Here is a 23,099-nt window from a genome sequence, read left to right on the forward strand (position 1 = left end):
TGAAAATAGACTTGCCACCCAAGGGTCCAAATTGAAACCCTACCACGCGAAGCGCGCAGGGGACCCGAGAGGCCGAAAGGACACCCGAGAGGCCGGAGGGGCACCCGAGAGGATGGAAGGGGACTCGAGAGGCCGGGCAGGTGACTTGAGAGGCACGGGACCAATGCGGGAGACTCTTGGGCGAGGAAAACCAAGAAGGATGAAGGGCGATCCCAGAGACAGGGGACCCAAGCCGACAACTCTCTAGACAACTAAATTAGGAGATTGGATAAAAAAAATTTTAAAAAAACGTACGGTCGTATAATGGACCGTATGGTCCGAAAAAAAAAAAAAAGTCAAAAAGTCACTGCGGAACACGTGCGGTGGCAACACCGACGGTGGACCACCGGCGGTGGGCACCATCGTGTGGTGGACACCGCTGCGGGTTAAAGCCACGCAAACTAAAAGGAAGAAATAAAAACCCTGCACAAAGAAAGCAAGCAGCCCACGCCAAACGAAAAAATGGACGAAGAGAAAAAAAGGAGAGATGCGCACAGCAACGTAGCCATACACGCAGCCCCCGCACAAACAAACACATAGCCGTACAGTGCAGGGGTGTTGACCGCACGGGAAGGTGGTCGTACGACTGGAGGTGTCAGTGTTGTTGACCATACGGGGAGGATGTATGGCCGGGGTGCCATCGGGGACATTACAGTGGAAAACAAAAAAAAAAAATGACTAGATTTAAAATCATTCAATGGAGTCTGGAGCCAGGACATTGGAAAATTAGAGTGGAGAAGAAGGGTTTTTGCATCTTAAAATATCACATAAATGATGTGCGCCATGGACTTTCCTATGGTTCTGAGGGTTGTAAATTGGTGTTGGCGGCGGGGGCACACCTAGGGCGCTGCCCCAGGACCCTGCGAGGGGCGCTGCCCCTCGACCCCGCTGGGGCGCTGTTGTGACCATTTCACACATCGCCCCATTAGAATGGGGACCCCCTCTTTTCACTTTTGTTTTGCCTGTTCTTCTCTCTGCTTTTAGGGTTTTGAGTGAGTGAGTGGTCTGTCTGGGTTAGGGCTAAACCTTAGGGGTTTCTTTTGGATATTATTCAAACTGAGTCCAAACAAATTTTGGAATTTGTTAAGCATCCTCCCGAAGATGAGGATTGTCAAAGTAAGGTAAGTCTGTCAGGAAAGTCAGATAGGTCCCAGGTTAGGTCTAGTCAGGGTTTTTTGAGGGAAAATCCAAATTTTGTCTAAGTGTTAGCATTTTGAAGATGAAATTGTGTATGGTTGCCTAGGTAAATTTTCATCATTTTTCAGAGGCAAGATGATGCTTGAAACGCAAAGTTCGCTCCTGTCCTTCACTGGAGGCCCAGGGCGAAATTTATTCTGTCTACAATTTCTTGTTTTGTGAGGGCTTGCTAACTGATTCCAGGCCTTGAAGATGACCTAACTCTGCCTTGTGAAGTGATTGAAGACTTGAATTTTGAATATTTTAGCCAAAAAAGACAAAAGGCGCTCCTGTCCCTCTCCCAGGGACCAGGGCGAAAATGTTATTTTTTGCATATTTGTCGCTGACTTTTCTATTTTGTTTTGTGCAAGGTCTCCAGGAAAGAGAATTGGACATGACTTGATACTTTTGAAGATTTTGAAGGCACGAAAATGGTGAATTTTGAAGGTTAAAGGGGAAAAAGCGCTCCTGTCCCTCTCCAAGGGTCCAGGGCGAAATTTTGAATTTCCTCATCTTGCAGTGAAAATAGGCTAAGTGTTGGATATGAATGGAAAACAAGCGATTTTCTCCACCCACCTGAAGAGGTTTTAGCTTGGAAAGGTGAAGGATTTTGTTTGAATCATCAAAAGTGCTCCTATCCCTCACTGAGGGACTAGGGCGAAAAAACCTATTTGAGTCATTCCTGGCCTTGTTTGGTCAAATTGAAACATCAAAGACATGGTGGACGGCGAAATGAACATGATAAAGCATCCAAACTTGATTGAAAGCAATGAAATGATGGAGTTTTTGCCTAGAAGGTCAAAAGTGCTCCTGTTCCTCACTGAAGGACCAGAGCAATTTTCTTTATATGCACAATTTTAGACCTTTTTTGGGCATTAACTTTTATTCGTAGCGTGAAGTAAGATGAAATCTTCCCTAGCAAAGGAATTTCGAGATGAAAAATGAGACAATTTGGCTTAGAAGGCAAAAAGTGCTCCTATCCCTCACTAAAGGACCGGAGCTTGAATTTCAAATTTGCACCATTTTTGCAAGATTAAAGTGATTTTAAGATTAGAAGAGGTCAAGGGAAGCATGTTTTGTCCATTGAATATAATTCAAGAGGTCCACAAAGGAGTAAATCAACCCAAATGACAATAGGCGCTCCTGTCCCTCTCCAAGGGACCATGGCGTTTTTTCAAGTTTCTCCTCTTCGTTTGATATTTTATGGCAAAACTTGACTTGGATGGGAAGGACGAATGATGTTTTATGCCTTAGATGCGATTGAAGGTTTAAAAGACAAGGAAATATACCATGAAGGCAAAAAAAGGCGCTCCTCTCCCTCTCCAAGGGTCCAGAGCGATTTTCTAAAAAGTGCAAATTTCCTGCAAGGCCAAGGCAAGTTTGTGATTGAAATGAATGGAAGAAGACATGATTAACCCATTGAAGATAATTTGGAAGGTTAGCAAAGGACAGACAAGCTTGAATTTGCAAAAAGTGCTCCTGTCCCTCACCAAGGGACCAGGGCGAAAAACATGTTATCTAGCTTTTCTCTCCAAATTTGGACAAGTCTAGCCCAAGGCGCAAGTTTGAAATAACGTTTAAAATGCTTCGAGGTGGAATTGAGATGCAAGAGTTGCAAATTTTGATGACAATTGGCAAAAGTGCTCCTGTCCTTCACAGAAGGACCAGGGTGAAATCTCCAAAATGCCCATTTACCTTACATTTTGAAATGCTATTTTTGTTTCCAGGACTCAAGAAGGAGTGGGGAATGATGTTCTACGCCTTGAGGGTGGTTTGAAGTTGATGTGATCAAGAATTTGTGCAATGGACTCAAAAGCGCTCCTGTCCCTCACTGAAGGACCAGGGCGATTTTTATGAAATCAACAATTTCCCTCCGAGATTATGCTAAGGCAAGGTTGTGCGAGATGGGAAGGATCTTCTAAAGCATTGTGAACAAAGATTTGACTTCAAAATTTGAGAATCCTAGCCTAAAATACAAAAAGTGCTCCTGTCCCTCTCCAAGGGACCAGGGCGAAAATCTTTGGAAAATCAATTTTGCCTTGCAAAAACGAGTTAGGTATGCATGGAACAAGAAAAAGAGATCATTGCTTACTCCACAACGAGAATCGACAAATGAAAGATGAAGGATTGAGGACAAAAGTGAAAAAGTGCTCCTGTCCCTCACTAAGGGACCAGGGCGAAAATGCCTTAAAGGCACATTCCTTCTAAAGATCAAGTGAATTAAACACAAGACTCCAATCAAAAACGCCATTTTAAAATGCCTAGATGAAGTTTTGAACGTGAAAATGAGGAATGCAAGGCCTAGATTGAGAAAAGCGCTCTTGTCCCTCTCCAAGGGACCAGAGCGAAGTCTTTGGCATTCATTATTTTTTACCTTATTTCAACGTTAAAATCGCATTAGATGCCAAAATTGCCAACTTTGAAATATTTAAAAAAATTAATTAAATTGGCATTTAATAAAGACGCATGGGCATTTAATAAATTAATTTTGAGCCTCAAAAAATCGAAATTCCTATTAAAAAGGCATTTAAAATTATTTTTTATTAAATTAAAATTAAAAGATAGGGCGCTTGAGGTATTATTTTTATTCACTTTATTAAGTCGGCCTCTCTTTTTTTGCAAATTTATTTATTTTTTGGCCTATTTTTATCAAGTCGGCCTATGGGGAGGTGAACTGATGAGCGCCCTATATAATAGGGGTGTTTTGAGCAATTTTTAACAATCATTTACTCATTACTTCAAGTGCGATTTGGAGAACAAGAAGAAAGTGCGAAATCTGGTCTAGTTGGAGCGAATTTACCTCAACTGTTGAAGACTAAAGGTGATGGAGTTGATGCCTGCGAAGACTAAAGGAGGCACATTTTGCTAAAAGGACTTCAATCTACATTTTGCCTAGCCAAAATTCAACTTATTTTTTGCATCATTTTTTAGAATTAATTCTCAAGTGGAGGTATGGCAAGATCATCCTAGTCCCAATGTTGAAGTTTCGAATTTTGAACTTTAAGTTTTTGAAAATTTGCGTAGTTAATTAGGAAATGATAACTCAAGATTTATCATGAAGTTTCCTAATTAATATCTTTTGTCTTCCTTTTGAGTCTTCCTTGTTACTCTCTTAGATATGTTACTCATTATGAAATGTTGTGTAGGTGTCAAGATGGCGACTCCAAAGGCAGGAGCATCCACTAGTCATCCAGCTCTCATGAAGGAAGATCAAAGGAATGAAGAATTGGAGACCAAGATCGTGTCCAAGTGGAGCAACATTGGAGATACCAACTTGGGAAACTTCAGTATGAAGTAGTTTCGAGAGGTCCCTTACATTGGCAAGCCATCACCTGTCGCAAAGAGGATAATTGAAAGTGGCATCATCAAGGCGGCCGGTTTCCCTCCAGCAGTCCAGTGCCATGAGCTTATGATCGAGTGTGCTTGCCATTATGACCCACAGTCAAGATCAATCGTATCCAAGGAAGGGAACAATTTGGCGTACCTTTCAGAGGAGGCTACAAGTGAGGCTCTCCATCTTCCAGAGCATAAAGATATGATTTACAAAAGCTTAGAAGGAGCCAGGTCAATGTATGAAGATGATCCAGACACTTGCTTGAGCATCATCAATAAGAATTGGTTACTCAAAAGTCGTCCTCACCTGAGCAAGATTCCCAATACACCACATAGGATCGACTTTCAGGAGGAATACAGAGATTTGATAACTTTGCTCAATCGAGTTACAGGGGCTCCTCAAGCCTTCTATTTTGAGAAGTGGATGTTCTACTTCATCCAGGCGATAGTTCAAGGAAAAGGAACGATTCATTGGGCTAGAATTATTAGCCATTGCTTGGACGTGCAGTTGAGAAGACTAAAGCCTACCAAGTCATTCCACATGAGCTCATACGTCATATATGCCTTGATCAGGAGTTTCGAATGTGCAGGACTACCTCACAGAGGAGTGATCGGAAGAGGACCCGGAGAAGTGAGAGTTTGTGACTCTTATGTTCATTTGCATCATCCACCAGGAAGTGACTACAAGTTAGTCAATGATACTTTCACAATGAACATCACTAGGATATTGCAAGGCGAGATTCACAATCGACTATCTCCGGATGCGCAAGAGCTTGTAAAGAGGTATGGTGCTTGGTTCATCCAGTTTCCAAAGTTTACATATATCAGAGTTCATGGGTGTCCTTCACCTCCCTACATGTTGCCAAGGTATCCGACAGATAGGATAGTACTACTTGAGGTGACTAGGCAGTTGGCAGACTATGCGAAGGCATTCAGACACAGGCATAGAAATGGAATTCTCGTGCCCATCATATTGGGGAATTCAGTTGAGGTATGTCCTAATGCTCTATCCTTGGATGATCCAGAGAGAGACTTGGCCTCATATTCATTCACATTCTTTGCCTTAAGGGAGAATTTTGATCCTTATGGGTATATAGAAGAGACATATGGTAGAAAGCACAAGCACGAATTTCAAGTAGAAGACTTTTCGATGAATCTCTCAAGTGATTTAGAAGTGAAAAGAAAGATGCATTCCAAATTACCTTTAGATTTCATCAGGAAATGCAAAATTTACAGAATAGCCGATCAAGCTCAGGACAGTGGCAGACATCTCCAGTCATCCTATGACAGAGAGGACAAGACAGTGAAGATAGATTGGAACAAGCCTGAGATTACTGTCTTGAGAGCTTTGATGGCTCCAGTTTTGTCATGTACTCGCAAATGGGTGGATGTACAACATCAAAAGTTAAGAGAACAGAACGTACCAATGACTTTCACTTTAGAGGAAAGACCTGAAGAAGGAGGAGCAAGTGCAAGTGAAGACAATTCTCATCCTAGAGGCGCGAAGAGGAAAGAAAGACCTGAGAAAAGGGAACCCTCCAAGAAGAAGCAAGAGGCCAATCGAGATCGCTCAAGTACATCATCTCGACATGAGAAAAGGACAAGTCAAGTTGAAGGACAAGAGATGACGATGCCTGAGGTGGATGAATCTATGGAGTCAATAGTACAGAATGATAAACCTGAAAAGGGTAAGGCACCTCAGCATTTGTCAGGTCAATCTCCCCAAGTCAATGAGCTACATGAAGAGAAGAATGATGATGAAGTGACATCTCCTCTCCGAGAAGACGAACCATTGCCTAAAGAAATACAAGTTAGAGAGACGAGATCTGCCATTCCAGATTGGTTGAAGGAGAGACTCGCAAGGGTGATTGTGATTGAGGATGAAGATAATGTAATTGACTTAGAGAGCCTTGTAGGAAATTCTCAGGAAGTAGCGGAGAAGAAGAAGGCCACCAAGATGTCCAAGATGATCAGAGATGAGACAAGGTCCAGGAAGTTGCAGATAGCTACACCACCAGTGGACAAGTATGAAGGTGAAATTCTCGCAGAAGAGTATGATGTAGAAACATTTGAGCTTGGTCCACCCACTGCTGAGCAGGCACTGGATGAGGCAACCGATTCATTTGAAGTACTTAAAGACAAGCTTAAGGAAGAAATGGAAAAGAATAGAAAGCTTGAAAGAGAGGTCAGTGCTTGGAGAGGCTACTTTAGCCATCTCAATCAGCCCCTGGGACGTCAGGATCCGGCAGTGTCTCCTGTGCAAGCACTTCCCCTTGAATCATTTGGCGAGGCAGAGAGAGTCAAGAGCTTGGTTCAGCTTATGAGATCTTGGATTGACAAATCCCACACAGTTGCCGTTGAATTCACAACAAGAATGATGCAGACAATTCACCGAGCTATCTAGGTCCTTGAGATCATCCACAACCTAATGATAACGGTAGCCGCTTTCGCTCACACTAGAGATGTTATCATTCCTGTTCTGCAAGTAATCAGGCAAACACCAAGGAAGATCCTGGCACAAGAAAAGATAATGGATGGAGGAGCTCATAATTTACTCCAGTGGTCAACTCTACTTCAGATGAAGGAGGTTCTTTTCGAAGACATTAGTACCAAATGCAATCAAGTTGAGAGCGTTATCCATCCAATTCAGGATAAGGTGTTTGAAGTGTTGTGTACCATTCTTGGCAGAAGGATCGAAGTTGAGACAGATGTGGACCTTCAAGAGTTGGAAGAAAGAATCAAGGTCATCTTTTGCAAAGATGAGAATGTCATCACAGATGAGCAACAGGATCTAATGTTCGCTACTATGCTCCTGATTGAGAAGATCAAAGAACTCGAACCTGGATGGGATACGGCTCTCCTCAAGGCCTTTGATCAGGTTATCCACTTGGAGGAACGAATGAGGAATCTTCCTGAGATTCCTATTGCTGAGATTGAAGGAATTGTGTCCAAATTCATTGCATATGCTAAGAAAGAGCATTGGAAAGGGAATAAGGTTCTAGAAGAGAGGTGGTTGTAGATGATGTGGCACCTTAATTATCATTGGTCTATGTTTCCTAGATTTTTGTGCCAATTAAATATTTGGCTATGCATTTAATAATGTTCAACTAAAAAGGGAACTTTTTGTAACAAACCCTAATTAGGGTTTAGGTATCAGAATCTCAGCCGTTGATCTTCTTTTGATCTAGGCCGTTCATTGTAATTGAGGATGCTATATATACCCTCACTCATTTTCATTTTGTAATTAGCAATTAGATATTAGAGAGAAGCAGTTAGAAGTTAGAAGATTAGAGCTTTTTGAGAGAAGAAAGTTATTTTGTAGCAAGATTGAGCATTGAAGAAAGAATTTCAAGCAATTGTTGTCTATTTTGGCTTTGAGATCAATAAAATATTGAAGTTATGGTGTTTTATTGCAATTCTTGTGGCTACTTTCATGGTTGTTTACTTTCTTGAATCATTCTCAGTCGAAGTAGGTATTTAAGTTTGAAAAACTAAGTGTTGGGCTTGATTTTTGGTGAGATTCACATTCCAAACCACTAGCTTCTTACTGATTGTAAGAACGCCTTGTGTGGTCAACTGGAGATATTTGGATTGTTTGAACCTTCAATCATTATTGAACTATTGATATATACCTTTATGGTAGTGTCTATAATTCTTGATGATTCGAAAAATCACTAATCACCTTAGAAGATCGCATCAATTCCAGTAGAGTTGTAATTCCTTGGCAATACTGAAATTGGTAGAATCTTACCAAATCTAGCCTACATTAAGTCATTCTTAGGATTAGATTAGAATTCATCTCTTGCAAACCCTACCTTTTGATCTTTTTTGAGAACTTGTTAGTTTTAGGAAAATTTTGTTCCTGCAATTCGAAAACGTAAGGCCCCTTGAAGAAACAGCATTTACAACGACCACTGGTGCTTATCCACACGTAGAGATCCTACAACGAAGAACCTTGAAGTCACCCTGATTGATCCTTTCTCGCGATATCTTCAACATTCAGAGGCTTTATTCAAGAGAGGATTGTTAATGCATGGTAGCTTATGCAAGATAAGATCTTCCTAACCTTCCTTGTTCTGTTATTTACATGCTTCATGTCAGATTTATATTGCATATGATTATCGGATTGTACAAACATCACTTATCATTATGCTATCGGGCTAACAACCCGATAGCATATTAATGTCAATTATTAATTGGCATTAATATGCTATGGGGGTATTAACCCGATAGCATATTAAATGCTATAAGTCATCGGGTTATTAGCCGATACATACTTGCTATCGGGTGCATAACCATTGGCACCGGTTCACATCTGTTATCAGGCGTAATTATATCGGGCATATTTGTTATCGGGTTTAATGAATACACCGCTTCATTTGGAATTAACATTAGTTAACAACTGCACCGGTTGGATTACATACATCGTGCACTTTGAATCATCGGTGTTTATATGAACCGATTCATTACATTGATCAGTCATTATATTATGATATTACAATATGCTATCCAGTGTTTTGAACCGATAATCAGCATTGTGTTAATGGTATAATTACAAAGGCACCGATCAATGGGTGCATTGATCGGTCATGCCTAAAAGGCATGACCAGTCAATACACCAATTGACCGGTTGCCTAAATGATATATATGCCAATTGAATTCATTTGGAGTAGACATAGAAAATATTAAATGATCTCTCTCCTTCAGACCTGCAGATAAAATCAGAATTATCAGACATTGACATAATTCCTCATATCCATTTATAGCATACATAGTTCATAACTTGTTCTTTAATTGAAATTGAAATAACTTTACATGGTATCAGAGCCAAGGTAATCGAACCTAAGGCTATTCAATTTTGATAAAATTCAAGGATTAAGTTACAAACTACATCACATTTCCATAATGGCCAACGCTATCAGATTCGAAGATAGACTCGGAGGTAGCGAAGATTTTTCAGCTTGGAAGTTTAGAATCAAAATGATTTTAAGAGAAAACAAAGTTGATTCATATGTCCAAACTGAAAGTGCACAACCAGAAGATGAAACCGAGAAATCCACATGAATCGAGGGAAATGATAAGGCCATTAAAATAATAGTGGATGGGGTAAGAAATAATATAATGCCCATCATTAGAAAGCAGGAGACGGCTTTTAAAATGTTCAAGTCACTTGAAAAGACATTTGAGATATCAAATGCAAGTCGCACTCTAGCACTAAAACGAGAAATAAATCATATCACCATGAACAAAGGGGAGACAATCAACGCCTACTTCATGCGGATATCGGTTCTAAAAGATGAACTTGCAACTCTGGACTACGAGATCCGAGGCAAAGAACTAACACTCATTGCTTTAGATGGGTTGCCTAGTGGATGGAGCACATTCGTCCAAGGCATCAGTGCAAGGTCTAAATATCCTAAGTTTCAGAGACTAAGAGATGACTGTCTACAAGAAGAATCCCAATTGAACAAGGTAGGAATAAAACAGAAGAATATAGATGAAGACTTGCAAGTCCTAAATACAAACATCAATAAAAAAAAATACAAAAAGAAGCAATTCAGGAAAAGAAAAGCTAAACAAGGCAAGAACACTTCTAAGAAAGACCTATCACATGTTCAATGTTATAGGTGTGACAAATTCGGACACTATATTGCAAACTGTCCGGAGAAAGGGAAGCAAGCCACATTTGCAAAAGTGAAGAAATCTAGAAAAGAAAATGACTCCGAGAACTATGTCCTCTACTCAGCACTTACAAGCCATACTTCAAACAAATCTAACTCATGGGTGATCGACAGTGATTCATCCAGACACATCACCGGCTTTAGAGAAATACTAGACTCCATGATAGAGAAAGATGATGAGGAAGTAACCATCGGAGACTATTCTTCACATCCAGTCAGAGGAATTGGAACCTGCACCATCAAACTAAAGTCAGGCATGTCACTACAACTTGAAGAAATACTATATGTTCCAGGCATCAAAAGAAATCTAATCTCCATATCAGCACTAGAAGATCAAGGATACAGAGTGACCTTCATGGAAAACAAGGTGTTGGCTTGGCCAAAGAGATCCTCCATCAAAGACGCTAAGGTCATTGGTCGAAGACAAGGTTATTTGTATGAGCTATGTATAGAGCCCAATCTAGCATTGATCCATGAAGCAACTAATGCAAATGAAGCATGGCACAGGAGATTAGGTCATCTAAATTATAGAGCTTTGTCAACCATGGGAAACCTTGTCACAGGTCTACCTAAGTTGAAGCAATATCATTCAGAGGCATGCAAAGGGTGTGCCTTAGGTAAAAATACCAAAAAATGCATTTCAGAATAGTACTAGGAAAACTAGCAAAGTTTTGGAGTTAATTCATTCTGATGTATGTGGACCTATGTCCGTACCCTCGCTAGGGGGATTTTTGTACTATGTAATTTTTGTTGATGACTACTCTAGGAAGACATGGATCTACTTTCTGAAATATAAAGAATCAGAAGAGATCCTAAGTAGGTTCAAAGAGTTTAAAACATTAACAGAAAATCTCTCTGAAAACAAAATTAAAACCTTAAGAACTGACAATGGGGGGGAATACACATCAGAACTATTTAAAGACTTTTGTAAAAATTCTGGGATTAAGAGGGAGTTGACAATACCTTATAATCCACAACAAAATGGAGTAGCTGAAAGGAAAAGTAGGACCATAGTAGAAGCTGCCAAAGCCATGATACTAAATCAAAATCTAAACTTGAACCTTTGGGCAGAAGCAACTAACACTGTTGTGTACATACAAAATAGATGTCCTCATTCACACCTTGAAGATAAAACTCCTGAGGAAGTCTTTACCAAAACAAAACCAGATATCAGCCATCTTAGGATATTTGGGTGTCCGGTCTATATTCATGTACCTAAAGAGAAAAGACTAAAACTAGAACCCTCTGGAAAAAGGGGAATACTTGTAGGATACAGTGAAACTTCTAAAGCCTACAGAATCTATGTACAAGGGCAGAGAAATATTGAACTCCGTAGGGATGTAATCTTCGAAGAAGATTTAGCCTTCAAAAGGGCCCAAAATACAATAGAACCTGAAATTCATAATCCTACTCCTAACCTAGAAGAAGAACCTACTCCTGAGCTTCAGAGGGAGTATCTTGAGGAAACTATAAGTGAAACACAAGACCCACCTATAGATAATCGCAAGAAAAGACCTCTATGGGCCACCAAAACTATAGTAGAAGCTCAGAAGTTCGCTGCTCCTTCAGGAACCTTCAGGGAAAGCAAGAGGCCTAATAAATTCATCAACTATGTTGCACTTATGAATGATCTATCTAAAGCTGAACCTAACAATGTTTCAGATGCACTCAAACATCAAGTATGGATAGATGCCATGACTGAAGAATATCAGTCCATTATGAAGAATGATGTTTGGGAGATTGTTCCTAGGCCAACCAAGAAGTCTGTCGTGTCTTCTAAATGGTTGTTTAAAATCAAGCATGCTGCAGATGGCAGTATTGAAAAACACAAGGCCAGATTTGTAGCTAGAGGGTTCTCACAGAAGGAAGGAATAGATTACGAAGAAACATTTGCACCTATTGCCAGGTACACATCAGTAAGAGCTGTCCTAGCCATTGCAGCAACAAAGGGGTGGAAGGTACATCAGATGGATGTTAAGACAGCATTCCTAAATGGCGAGATCGTGGAAGAAGTCTACTTAGAGCAACCTGAAGGGTTTGAAATTCATGATGCAAAGTCTCATGTGTGTAGACTCAAGAAAGCTCTTTATGGGCTCAAACAGGCTCCCAGAGTTTGGTATGAAATAATTGACACCTATCTCTCAAAGCTAGGTTTCTCTAAGAATGATGCAGATCCTAATCTCTATCTCAAAAGAAATAAAGGTGATATGTTAATATTAATTTTATATGTTGATGACTTATTAATTACAGGAGATAATCACCTAATAGATCAATGCAAGAAAGATCTATCCACAGAATTTGATATGAAAGACTTGGGGCTTCCTCATTACTTCCTAGGATTGGAAGTATGGCAGAATTTTGATAATATTGTACTGAACCAAGGGAAGTACACCTTGGACATATTGACAAGATTTAGAATGCTAAACTGCAGACCCATGACCTCTCCTATGGAAACCAACTTCCATAAACTTAAAGAAACAGCAGCAGAATCAAGACCTACTGACCCCACTCAATACAGGCAGATGATTGGGTCCCTGATGTATCTAGTAAATACAAGGCCAGATATCTGCTATGCTGTTAATGCCTTAAGTCAGTTCATGTGTGAACCTAAGGAGATACACTTGGTTGCAGTAAAGCATATAATGAGATATCTACAAGGTACCCTAAAGCTTGGTCTTAAATATGAAAAGGTTGACATAGATCTACATGGATTTACAGATTCAGATTGGGCTGGCAGTGTGACTGACAGAAAGAGCACTTCAGGGTGCTGCTTCAGTTTAGGGTCAGCAATGATATCCTGGATCAGCAGAAAACAATCTTCAGTAGCTCAGAGTTCCACAGAGGCTGAATATATTGCAGCTTCAATGGCTGCCCGAGAAGCAGTATGGCTAAGGAAATTGCTCGTGGGATTATTTGGAGAACCTATGAAACCTACAGTCATTCAGTGTGATAATCAAAGCTGTATAAAACTTTCTATAAATCCAGTATTTCATGACAGGTCCAAACATATTGAGATCCCATATCACTATGTACGAGATATGGTTGACAGGAATGTGATAAAGTTAGAATATGTGTGTACAGGAGATCAGACTGCAGATATTCTAACCAAACCACTTTCCAAAGTGAAGGTTGATCACTTCAGAAAGGGTTTAGGTATGATAGAAAGGTAATCTGCTTTGTAATCTATACTTACATATATTTAAGATGTTTAATGTGTAAACTTCTTTGTCATGTCTGGACTATCTCTTGGCTTCTTGCCACCTGTGTTCATATCTAAGAGGTGACGATCTCTTAGACACTGAACACTTGTATATAGACATCATAAGGTGACGATCTTATGATAGTCAAACCAGTAATCATGTTGGATCACTGGTAAGTCATGGATGTGTCATGACTATGTTGTGATACAACATTTGTACAAATGTTATTGCATTATCACAATTTGGATATAATGAGAACTTAAACACTTCTCATATGGTTATCCTTGTATTGCGTGTTAAGCAATACTGATATCACATGTAGGTGATATCTCAACCATTGATCATGATTGGATCTCTGGTAAGTCATGGATTTGCCATGACTATGTTGTGATAAACATTTATAAATGTTATTGCACTTATCACAAGTTGGATATGATGAGAAACTAACCTTTCTCATAGACTTATCCTTAAGTATTGCGTGTTAGGCAATACTAATGTCATGTGTTAGGTGATATCTTGATGAATCTTACAGATCACATGTTTTGATGATTTCTCACATGATCAGGTGATGATTCTCTTACTTTTATCACATGTTAAAATAATACTTTATGTCACATGCTCAGGTGATGTTCTTCTATTTTGTATCATATGTCTTGATGGTACTTCTCATGTATAAATGATTTTTTGCTGACTGACATTATCTTAGTTATGAAAAGGAAATGTGATGCAGGTTGCCTTATCTATCTTCCAAAGCTAAGAGGGAGTGTTAATGCATGGTAGCTTATGCAAGATAAGATCTTCCTAACCTTCCTTGTTCTGTTATTTACATGCTTCATGTCAAATTTATATTGCATATGATTATCGGATTGTACAAACATCACTTATCATTATGCTATCGGGCTAACAACCCGATAGCATATTAATGTCAATTATTAATTGGCATTAATATGCTATCGGGGTATTAACCCGATAGCATATTAAATGCTATAAGTCATCGGGTTATTAGCCGATACATACTTGCTATCGGGTGCATAACCATTGGCACCGGTTCACATCTGTTATCAGGCGTAATTATATCGGGCATATTTGTTATCGGGTTTAATGAATACACCGCTTCATTTGGAATTAACATTAGTTAACAACTGCACCGGTTGGATTACATACATCGTGCACTTTGAATCATCGGTGTTTATATGAACCGATTCATTACATTGATCAGTCATTATATTATGATATTACAATATGCTATCCAGTGTTTTGAACCGATAATCAGCATTGTGTTAATGGTATAATTACAAAGGCACCGATCAATGGGTGCATTGATCGGTCATGCCTAAAAGGCATGACCAGTCAATACACCAATTGACCGGTTGCCTAAATGATATATATGCCAATTGAATTCATTTGGAGTAGACATAGAAAATATTAAATGATCTCTCTCCTTCAGACCTGCAGATAAAATCAGAATTATCAGACATTGACATAATTCCTCATATCCATTTATAGCATACATAGTTCATAACTTGTTCTTTAATTGAAATTGAAATAACTTTACAAGGATAAGGTACCCTTGGGTATTTTATTCTGTGTTTGATAGTGTACAAAATACACGTCAACAGGCACTGCCTTAGACCCTGCTGCGGGCACTGCCCCAGACCCCAATTTATTTTTGAGCTACAGTACACTTGTTGGAGTTGGGCAAAGGGCATTAAAGATGTCACGGGAAGTGTTGTAGTTGTCCGTACTGTGAGAAAGAAGCCTGCAGCTAAGCATTAGCGAGGAAGCCATAAACCGTAGAGGGAGACGGATTTGGAGGTTGGGAACAAACAGAGTTTGAGGGAAGGCATTGCAAGTTCGCGCAGTTGTATGACACCAAGGAGTTATTCAGTTCAGTTATTAGCCTTTGGGGAGTGTGATGGAGGATTTGAGGTGTCTCCTAGCCTTTGTGCCAGCGGGTTGTGGCCACCTCCAGGCAAGACTGGTACGCTTTGAGGAACTTGGAGTATGTCTCGGCTGGACGTGTGGTTGCCTTGGTGGATGCATAGAGGGCTCGGGAGGAGCTGACCACAAGGTTGGAGGCAGGAGTAGCGTGAGACTTAGCTCAACGTACCCAAGAGTTGGATGCCGAGAGGGCAGCGCGGGTGGCTATTGAGGACAAATTGGCTAGGGAGACAGTATCATTTGAGTAGCAGTTGGTGGAGGCTGAGACTGAAATGCGTGTTTTGCAAACAAGTTTGGTTTAGGCACAGGAGGATTGTGATGTCAAAGGAAGCACTAATGGTGAAATCTGCACTTGAGCATAGGATGGTAGCAAAAAAGGGTTTTTAAGCGAGGATGCAGCAGGTGTATAAGTTCTGGGCTCGACTGGCATCAACAGTTTTGTTTAATGTCATCTCTATTTTGTATTAAGTCGTCCAGAGACGACTTCTTTTCTTTTGGGGGGGATGATGTTGGCAGCAATATTGTACATGAAAATAAAACTAGTTAATTAAGTTGTAATTGTCTTGGTTAGTTAGCAACCGCGGGGTGGTAGTTGCGGTGCGACGGTTGGCACTCGCACCCCCTCGGTACCTTTAAATACTTCTGAATGTAACTTGTGAAAAACACAATTATGAAGGGAATAACATCTCTTATACTCGTCTGATATCTATGGCGTTATTATTCTGCATTACGTGCTTTATGTTTTAAGTTATTCACCCGAGAGGGCAAACAGCCTCTAGTATTATTGATGGGACAGTACAGGACAACAGGTACTCTCTTGTGAATGACCTCATCATTTACAAAGAGAAGATATTTCTAGTCCCAAGTTCTGAGGTGAAGTGCATAGTATTGAGGACTTTCCATAATTCACCTATAGCTGGAATCCCGGTTACTTTAAGACCTATAGGAAGGTACGGGAGAGATTCTTTTGGAAGGGTCTCAAGTCTGATGTTCTACAGTACGTCAGAGAGTGTTTTGTCTACCAGCAGAACGAGCAAGAGCACAACTTTCCTACAGGGTTACTTCAGCCACTTCCTAATCCTGACAGGAAGTGGGAACGCGTGTCTATGGACTTTATTACGAGCTTGCCGAAAGCTCAAGGGAGAGACAACATTTATGTGGTAGTTGATCGGTTGACTAAGTATGCACATTTCTTTCCGATCACGACTACTTATCCAGCTGGACAGGTGGCTGATCTTTTCTTCCATGAGGTATTTAGATTGCATGGTTTAACTTGGAGTATTGTCAGTTATAGGGACAGCAGGTTCATGGGTCACTTCTGGTAGGAGTTATTCAGACTTTGCGGGACAGAGCTCACTCTAAGTACTAGTTACCACCCCCAGACTGATGGACAGACAGAGATTGTCAACAAATGGGTGGAAGGACACCTACGGAACTACTACATTTCAGGGCAGAAGAAGGCTTGGGTGAAGTGGTTACATTTGTGCGAGTATTGTTATAATTCCACTCACCACATGACTATTCAAATGACACCTTTCAGAGCTTTGTATGGATATGATGCTCCTAGTTTTGTGGATTTATTGATGAGCGATTGCAGAGTACCGAGTGTTGGGAATTTGTTACAGGAGAACCAAGATATTATGAGAGCACTTTGTGATAATATTCAGAAGGCTCAGAATCAGCAAAAGCAATATGTTGATCAGAGGAGGGTTGAGCGATTTTTTGAGATTGGGGATATGGTGTATCTGATGCTACATCCCTATAGACAGTCCTCTCTTAGGAAGAAGGGCTCAGAGAAACTCAAGCCACGTTATTATGGTCCTTTCAGGATTACCAGGCGAGTTGGCCAAGTGGCTTATGAGTTAGATTTACCTGTTGATAGTAAGGTTCATAATGTGTTCCATGTGTCACGCCTTAAGAAGGCATTGGGACAACAGATAGTTCCTTCTGCAGTTTTACCACCTCTAGATGATGGGGGAAAGTTAGTGCTAGTACCTGAGGCCATTCTGGAGTTCAGAGAGCGTCATTTGCGAAGAATTGTCATCAAGGAATTTTTGATTAAATGGAAGGATCTGTCGATAGAGGATGCTACTTGGGAGTGAGATAGCATTTTACAGCATCCAACATTGAGTTTGCTTGAGGACAAGCAAATTTTGGGAGGGCGGACTGTAATGTCCCCATCCTAGTCAGGGACAGTGGTTTGAAAAGTTAGCCTATTTTTGGACCCTTGTAGGCTAACAAGGTATGAATAAAGGGGTGAATGATGCAGTATCTTGAGGAGTGGTTTGTCTATTTGTTCTAATTCAGTGTTGAGTTCAGTTTTGGTCTTCGTTTCATTAGATTCTGACATAAATGAGGATTTCCTAATTTTACGGGAAAAACTGCTAAAAATAGACATGGTCCTATTTTCATTGGCATGGTGAACTATGGCCCCAGCTTCTGACAGATTCAGTTTCTGAGCAATAATGAGGGAGATATGAATTTTTAAGTGATTCCCACAGGCAATTAATGTTTTAATGAAATATTAAAATAAAACCACAAAGTGCAGCACTTAAATTTATTTAAGTGAAAATTTAATATCTCCTAAGTTGGGTGTTGCTTTTAGGGTTAAGTTGGGAACCCTAAAAGCAAGTTATGATTTTTAAAAACCTAATTGCCAAAAATGATACTTTTTGGGTATTTAGGCAGCCAAGATGAAATTAAACCTCATTCATTGATATTGAGCATTTGACATTTCTTCTGAGCACTTGGCTATGGCGGCTAGAGTTTGGACCTGTTTTGGAGAGTGTGCATTCTTCAGAATTCAGTAGCTTTGAGATTGTGAAAGATCAATCGAATTGTTGCAGCTTGGTTGGCTTCATTCAAAAATCAAAATGAATTAAATTGGGGCAGATTTGGCTTCTTACAAGGCAGATTTGTTGTAGGTTTCCTATTTACCATTTTGCTGTTAATTTTTCTGTGGTTTGGAGGTTGTTTTTCCCAAACACACAGCTTGCTCATTTATTGGCGCCATCTTCCACTGTTTGGGTGCCTTGGTATTAAATAAGAGCAGATCTGAATTCTTTCAGAATAAAAAATCAGAACTTTATAAGTTGCTGATTGAATTCTTTTAATTTAATAAATTGGCTAAGGACCTACGGATATGCTTCTAAATTCTCCAGTTTATTGCTTTAGTTGATTAATTTCATGTATTCTTTCAATATGTGTTGAGAATTAAAGAAACCCTTCTGCAACTTCTGTCTGATACTGAAAGACCATCTCTAATATTTAAAACACAAAAAAAAGAATAATAAATTACAGCAGGTTGAAGGATTGAACCAGCAAGGGTTCATCACAAAAACTCTAACTTTCAAAGTGCACATATAAAAATACAACCTTTTCCAACAAATGATAATAAGTAGAACATAATTAAAATTTGACAAAGAGACATTAAAAAGTAATAAAAGAAAAATATTTGTCTGTAGCCACCTTAAAACTTGGTAATAGAAAACTAACCTTGTTAAGTTCAGACATTAAATTACTATGTTGCACAGAAACATCTTTGGCCAACCTATACACATCATGCGCACCTTCTGCCCCTTCTGTTATTGCTAGAACCTGCAAAGTAATAGGTTAAAGTCTGTAAACCTAAATCTACATCTACTGATGCATACATGAAGATTACTTTTACTAAACAAAATTCCAAAAAGTACAACCAGGAATCAAGATTCATTAATCTATTTTAGGATGTAAGCTACTGATAAAGTTTACCTCTTCAAGCATAGATCCAGTCTCAGTTGTTAGAGCAGAATTGCTCCTTGCCACACGACAAAATGCAGACAGCTCCTCGCTCGCTTTAACTACCCAATCCCGCATGCTTGAAAGTGTAGCTTGAAGCTCACCTGTGTTTAACACATCATAAATGCTATTATACATATTTTGACAACAACTTACTATTGTATTGAGGATCAGCTATCCCATAAAAGAATCATATACCAACACTAATCTGTTTTACAGAAGCAAATCAATAACCTGAAGTAGATTTCGACTTCATAGATACAAGACGCAAATCATTTGTAGCAGTGGATAGGCTTGCAGTAGCTGCTTCCATGCTCTTTTGTGCTAGGTGCCACTCATGGTCCGCACCTAAAGAGTATGAACAGACAAGAAAAGTTAGTAGAAAGCATTTTCCCATTCTAAACATTCTAGCTCCTTTTCTACGACCAAGCACTCGTTAGATTTGTATGCAGTGCTTTTCAAAATAAAGCATTTTAAGTACTACTCATGCAGCTAAAATTATGAAATAAAAAATTGTAAAAATGCAATTTCAGATGACCCAAATTTGGGCTCAAAGATTGTTGCACCCCTACAAAACTTTCAATAATAAGCCCTTTTGTTATATTGTCTTGTGTTCATACATCCAAGGATTGCATATAGAAGCCACATGTTATGATCTCACCCATGATCTATTTTATCACTTGCTCTGTTCTGGAAAATAGCTGTCCTGCTTGAAGTTCTTTCATCTGTTGATCAAATTCCAAATGAAAGCAAAGAACAATGAAAAGCAGATGAGGAGTTTGATGAAAGGCACCTTAGGCATATGAGAACTGGTTTAAAATGGCAAAATGGGAACTTGAGAAGAAGAATAAGGCAGAGAATCGAGAAGCATGAACAAGCACAAGTCCAACACAGCATGCTTACTAGCGTAATGGACAGCAGAAATAGGCATCTAATACACCCTTACGTGCCAGGGATGACTTAATTAGGTGCCTGAAAGGTCATGATTCCATGAAAGAGTATTAAGTAACAAGAACATCAAACTGGCATGCTTAGGAAGAAAAGACGTGTTTGGAGTGATATGGAAAACTGATATGCACACTTCAGGGGTACCATACAGAAATTTAAGTGACAGTTGCTGGAAATAAGCCCCTAAGTGTGAGGCGTGGCTAATTAGTGACAAAGGTGACTAAAATAGGTGCATTAGCAGGTGAAAATGAATGCTACAGGACATGCATGTCTGATCTAAACGCCCACATGAGATGTAAGTGGCATGATAGATCTATAGGCATGCCTATTGACAGTAAAGATCAGATTTTAGGTAACAGAACTGAGCAATTGGCACACTTGGAAGGAAATAAATAAAAAGTTTAACTGGTCCAATCGCTGTTTCAGTGCACCTGGGTGTTACAAACTAAATTTAAGTGACAATAGCGACAAGAAAGTGTTCCTGGTGCTGTTTGAAGTGAAAAAGGATGCTAAAGAGGGTGCTTGGATGCTTTTAAGTGATAAAGCACATCATATGGCATGCCTGGACAAATAAACATATATTTCAAGTCATTCTAGTGGACCAAAATGTTGTCTGGACAGTGGATAAGAAGGTCAAGTGACAAGGTCACCTATATGATAAGAAGCACACTTAGCATATTGATAGGGAGGTAGGGCAAGGGGGTTGCCCAATTAGGCTTGTATTTTCACTAAGTGATAGGTCCTTTGCTAGTTTCAAGGTGTAGTCACCAAAATCAGATTGCAAAAAGCTTATAGGCAACCTAGCAACTCTCCTTGATCCACCTCCCTAAGTCAAACACTCCTTGGTTGCTCAAGGGTTTCAACTCCATTGTTTAGGCTTTGTAGTCTAACACCTTACCCTCTCATTTGGAATTCATTTCCTCTATCCCTGACCTGTTCTCTGACTACACAAGGTCTCCTCTTGATGAATTACAAGTTTGTGTCAAGTTCTACCTCCTTGGGTGTCTTTGGTCTTCTATGGTTTGGAGCATAGTAATCCTTCACAAGTGCTACAAACCGACTTATGGAGTCTAACTCACCAAATGTGTTAAATGCATGCAAGGTTAACTTGTTTCAACTTGTTTTGATGGGTTTTATGCTTTACAACCTTCCTTTGTGTACCCGATTTGACAAAAAACCATATTTTAAGCCTAAAACGGGCTACAAGGAATTAGCCCTCTTTTTGGGGTTTTGTGTTCACCCTGCTCCAACGATGGACTCCCAAACAAAAAGAACCTTATATTCGGATACCCTTTTGGAAGTTCTTGAGGATTTTCTAAGTTTTAGGGTCCATTAGGCCTCCTCCATGACTGTCCCAAAAATGGGTGCAAAAAGAAGGGTTTGCAAGGGTTTTGGTGGCAAGAATCAACTTGCAAGCTAGAAACCTTCAACATGAATCACGCAACCTTAGTTCTATCATGTCACATACTAATTAGGCCAAAATGAAGTAGTTTTACACCTTCAAAGGTTAGAGAACAAGGTTTTACAAAAGATGCTCATAAGGAATGTGCAACATTTACAACTTTTCCTTTTCTTGCTTTCCACAAACACATTAATGCATGAGTACCAATTACATTCAAAACATGTAAACATGTCTTCCATTAGTGACAAAGGAGAACCACATTAGCCCTGCACAAAAAGGCATTAGGCAATTTACAAACAAATAATTCATTCACTGTCAAAGCTTATTGTCACTGCACTTTGCCTCCTTCACTGCATTTTCACTTCAACCTGCATTTACCACTGTCAAAAACTCATTTTCAAAGGTCTATCTGATACTTTTAATCAATGCTCTGCCTTTTAACATTTGTTGACCTTCATACCTGCTATTTGGAAGATGAAGATTACAAAAATAACTCAACTAAAATGCAAAAATCAGTCATAATTGACTGTTGCTGCCAGCTGGGCATTACAACTTTGCCTAAAGGATCATTAATTGATCTTGGCAATCTCAAAACCCAAGGGCAGGGTCAAAGACCACTCCTTGTTCTTGTTTGTAAGCAAATAAAATAAGATACAAGGTTTTACAAACACCAATATATAGTGGAGAGTAAGCAAATGAGTAGAAACCAATACCAAAACAGTGACTCACTGTTTTTTTCACAATTTTCATAAACTAAAAGAAAATGCAACCATGCTTATCATGGCTTAGGAAGCCTCTTTGCTTTCCCATACAACTTGGACAACAAGACAGGTCTGTCCACCTGATGAATGCATTTGCTATGGAAGAGCAAAGCATCAAACCTCTTCAAAGACCCTAGCCAAATGGGACACTTGCCTAGGGCTCCATGGCCACAAAACTTCTTGCACCTGCATTTTTGAAATCAGAACATGTATTTACATATCTTACAAGTTGACCAACTGGTTCTTGGGAAGCCATGAACATTTGTTGCTTCAAGAAGCCAAGTTGGTCAAGCATCTTTGCCAAATTTCTAGACAAGGCAGTGAAACTGTCAAAACCAAATAATTTTGCTTAGAACTCAAAACTTAATGAAATTTGATGCCACCAAAGGGAAAAGCTTTAGTCCGCATAAAAGAATCTGAAAATGTAAAAACAGTACGGCCACGTACAACAGGTGTACGGACTGCTGCTCACATGGAGCTAAAACATAGAGAAAAACAAGGTAAAAATAGTGCAAACTTCCAAAATGCTTGATATCTCCAAATGATCAACCCTTACAATGGTTAAAGCAGGAGAATAAATACCTCTACAAATCAGTTATCCTCCTGTACGGACAGGTACATGTCCAAGAGCACTCAAATTTGACATTTTCATGTCTAAAACGACAACTTTTAATGCCTAGATAATGCAAGGTTGATCTCAAAGACTACTCACACCTAAAAACCAAGCACAAAGCATGTCTAAAAAATTTTCCAAACAAAAACACATTGAAAACTCACTTTTTCCAACATTTTGCCAGGCAACTCCAAACTGGCAATTTTGAGCAAAAAGATGAAAACAGAA

At 39.5% G+C, this 23,099-nt stretch overlaps 1 protein-coding gene across 2 annotated transcripts in view; it reads right to left on the bottom strand.

The window, feature by feature from the left end:
* LOC131052623 (uncharacterized) overlaps positions 1–23,099 on the bottom strand; it is a 124,182-nt gene that overhangs the window by 33,271 nt on the left and 67,812 nt on the right. For both annotated transcript variants that reach the window (XM_059212038.1, XM_059212039.1), the window contains 3 exons: positions 19,382–19,495; positions 19,121–19,251; positions 18,866–18,967 (listed from right to left, as the gene is read on the bottom strand). In XM_059212038.1, coding sequence (XP_059068021.1) covers positions 18,866–18,967; positions 19,121–19,251; positions 19,382–19,495 — 347 coding nt within the window. The remainder of the gene's footprint in view (positions 1–18,865; positions 18,968–19,120; positions 19,252–19,381; positions 19,496–23,099) is intronic.

Source organism: Cryptomeria japonica, chromosome 10, assembly GCF_030272615.1.
Source record: "Cryptomeria japonica chromosome 10, Sugi_1.0, whole genome shotgun sequence".
NCBI classification, from domain to species: domain Eukaryota; kingdom Viridiplantae; phylum Streptophyta; class Pinopsida; order Cupressales; family Cupressaceae; genus Cryptomeria; species Cryptomeria japonica.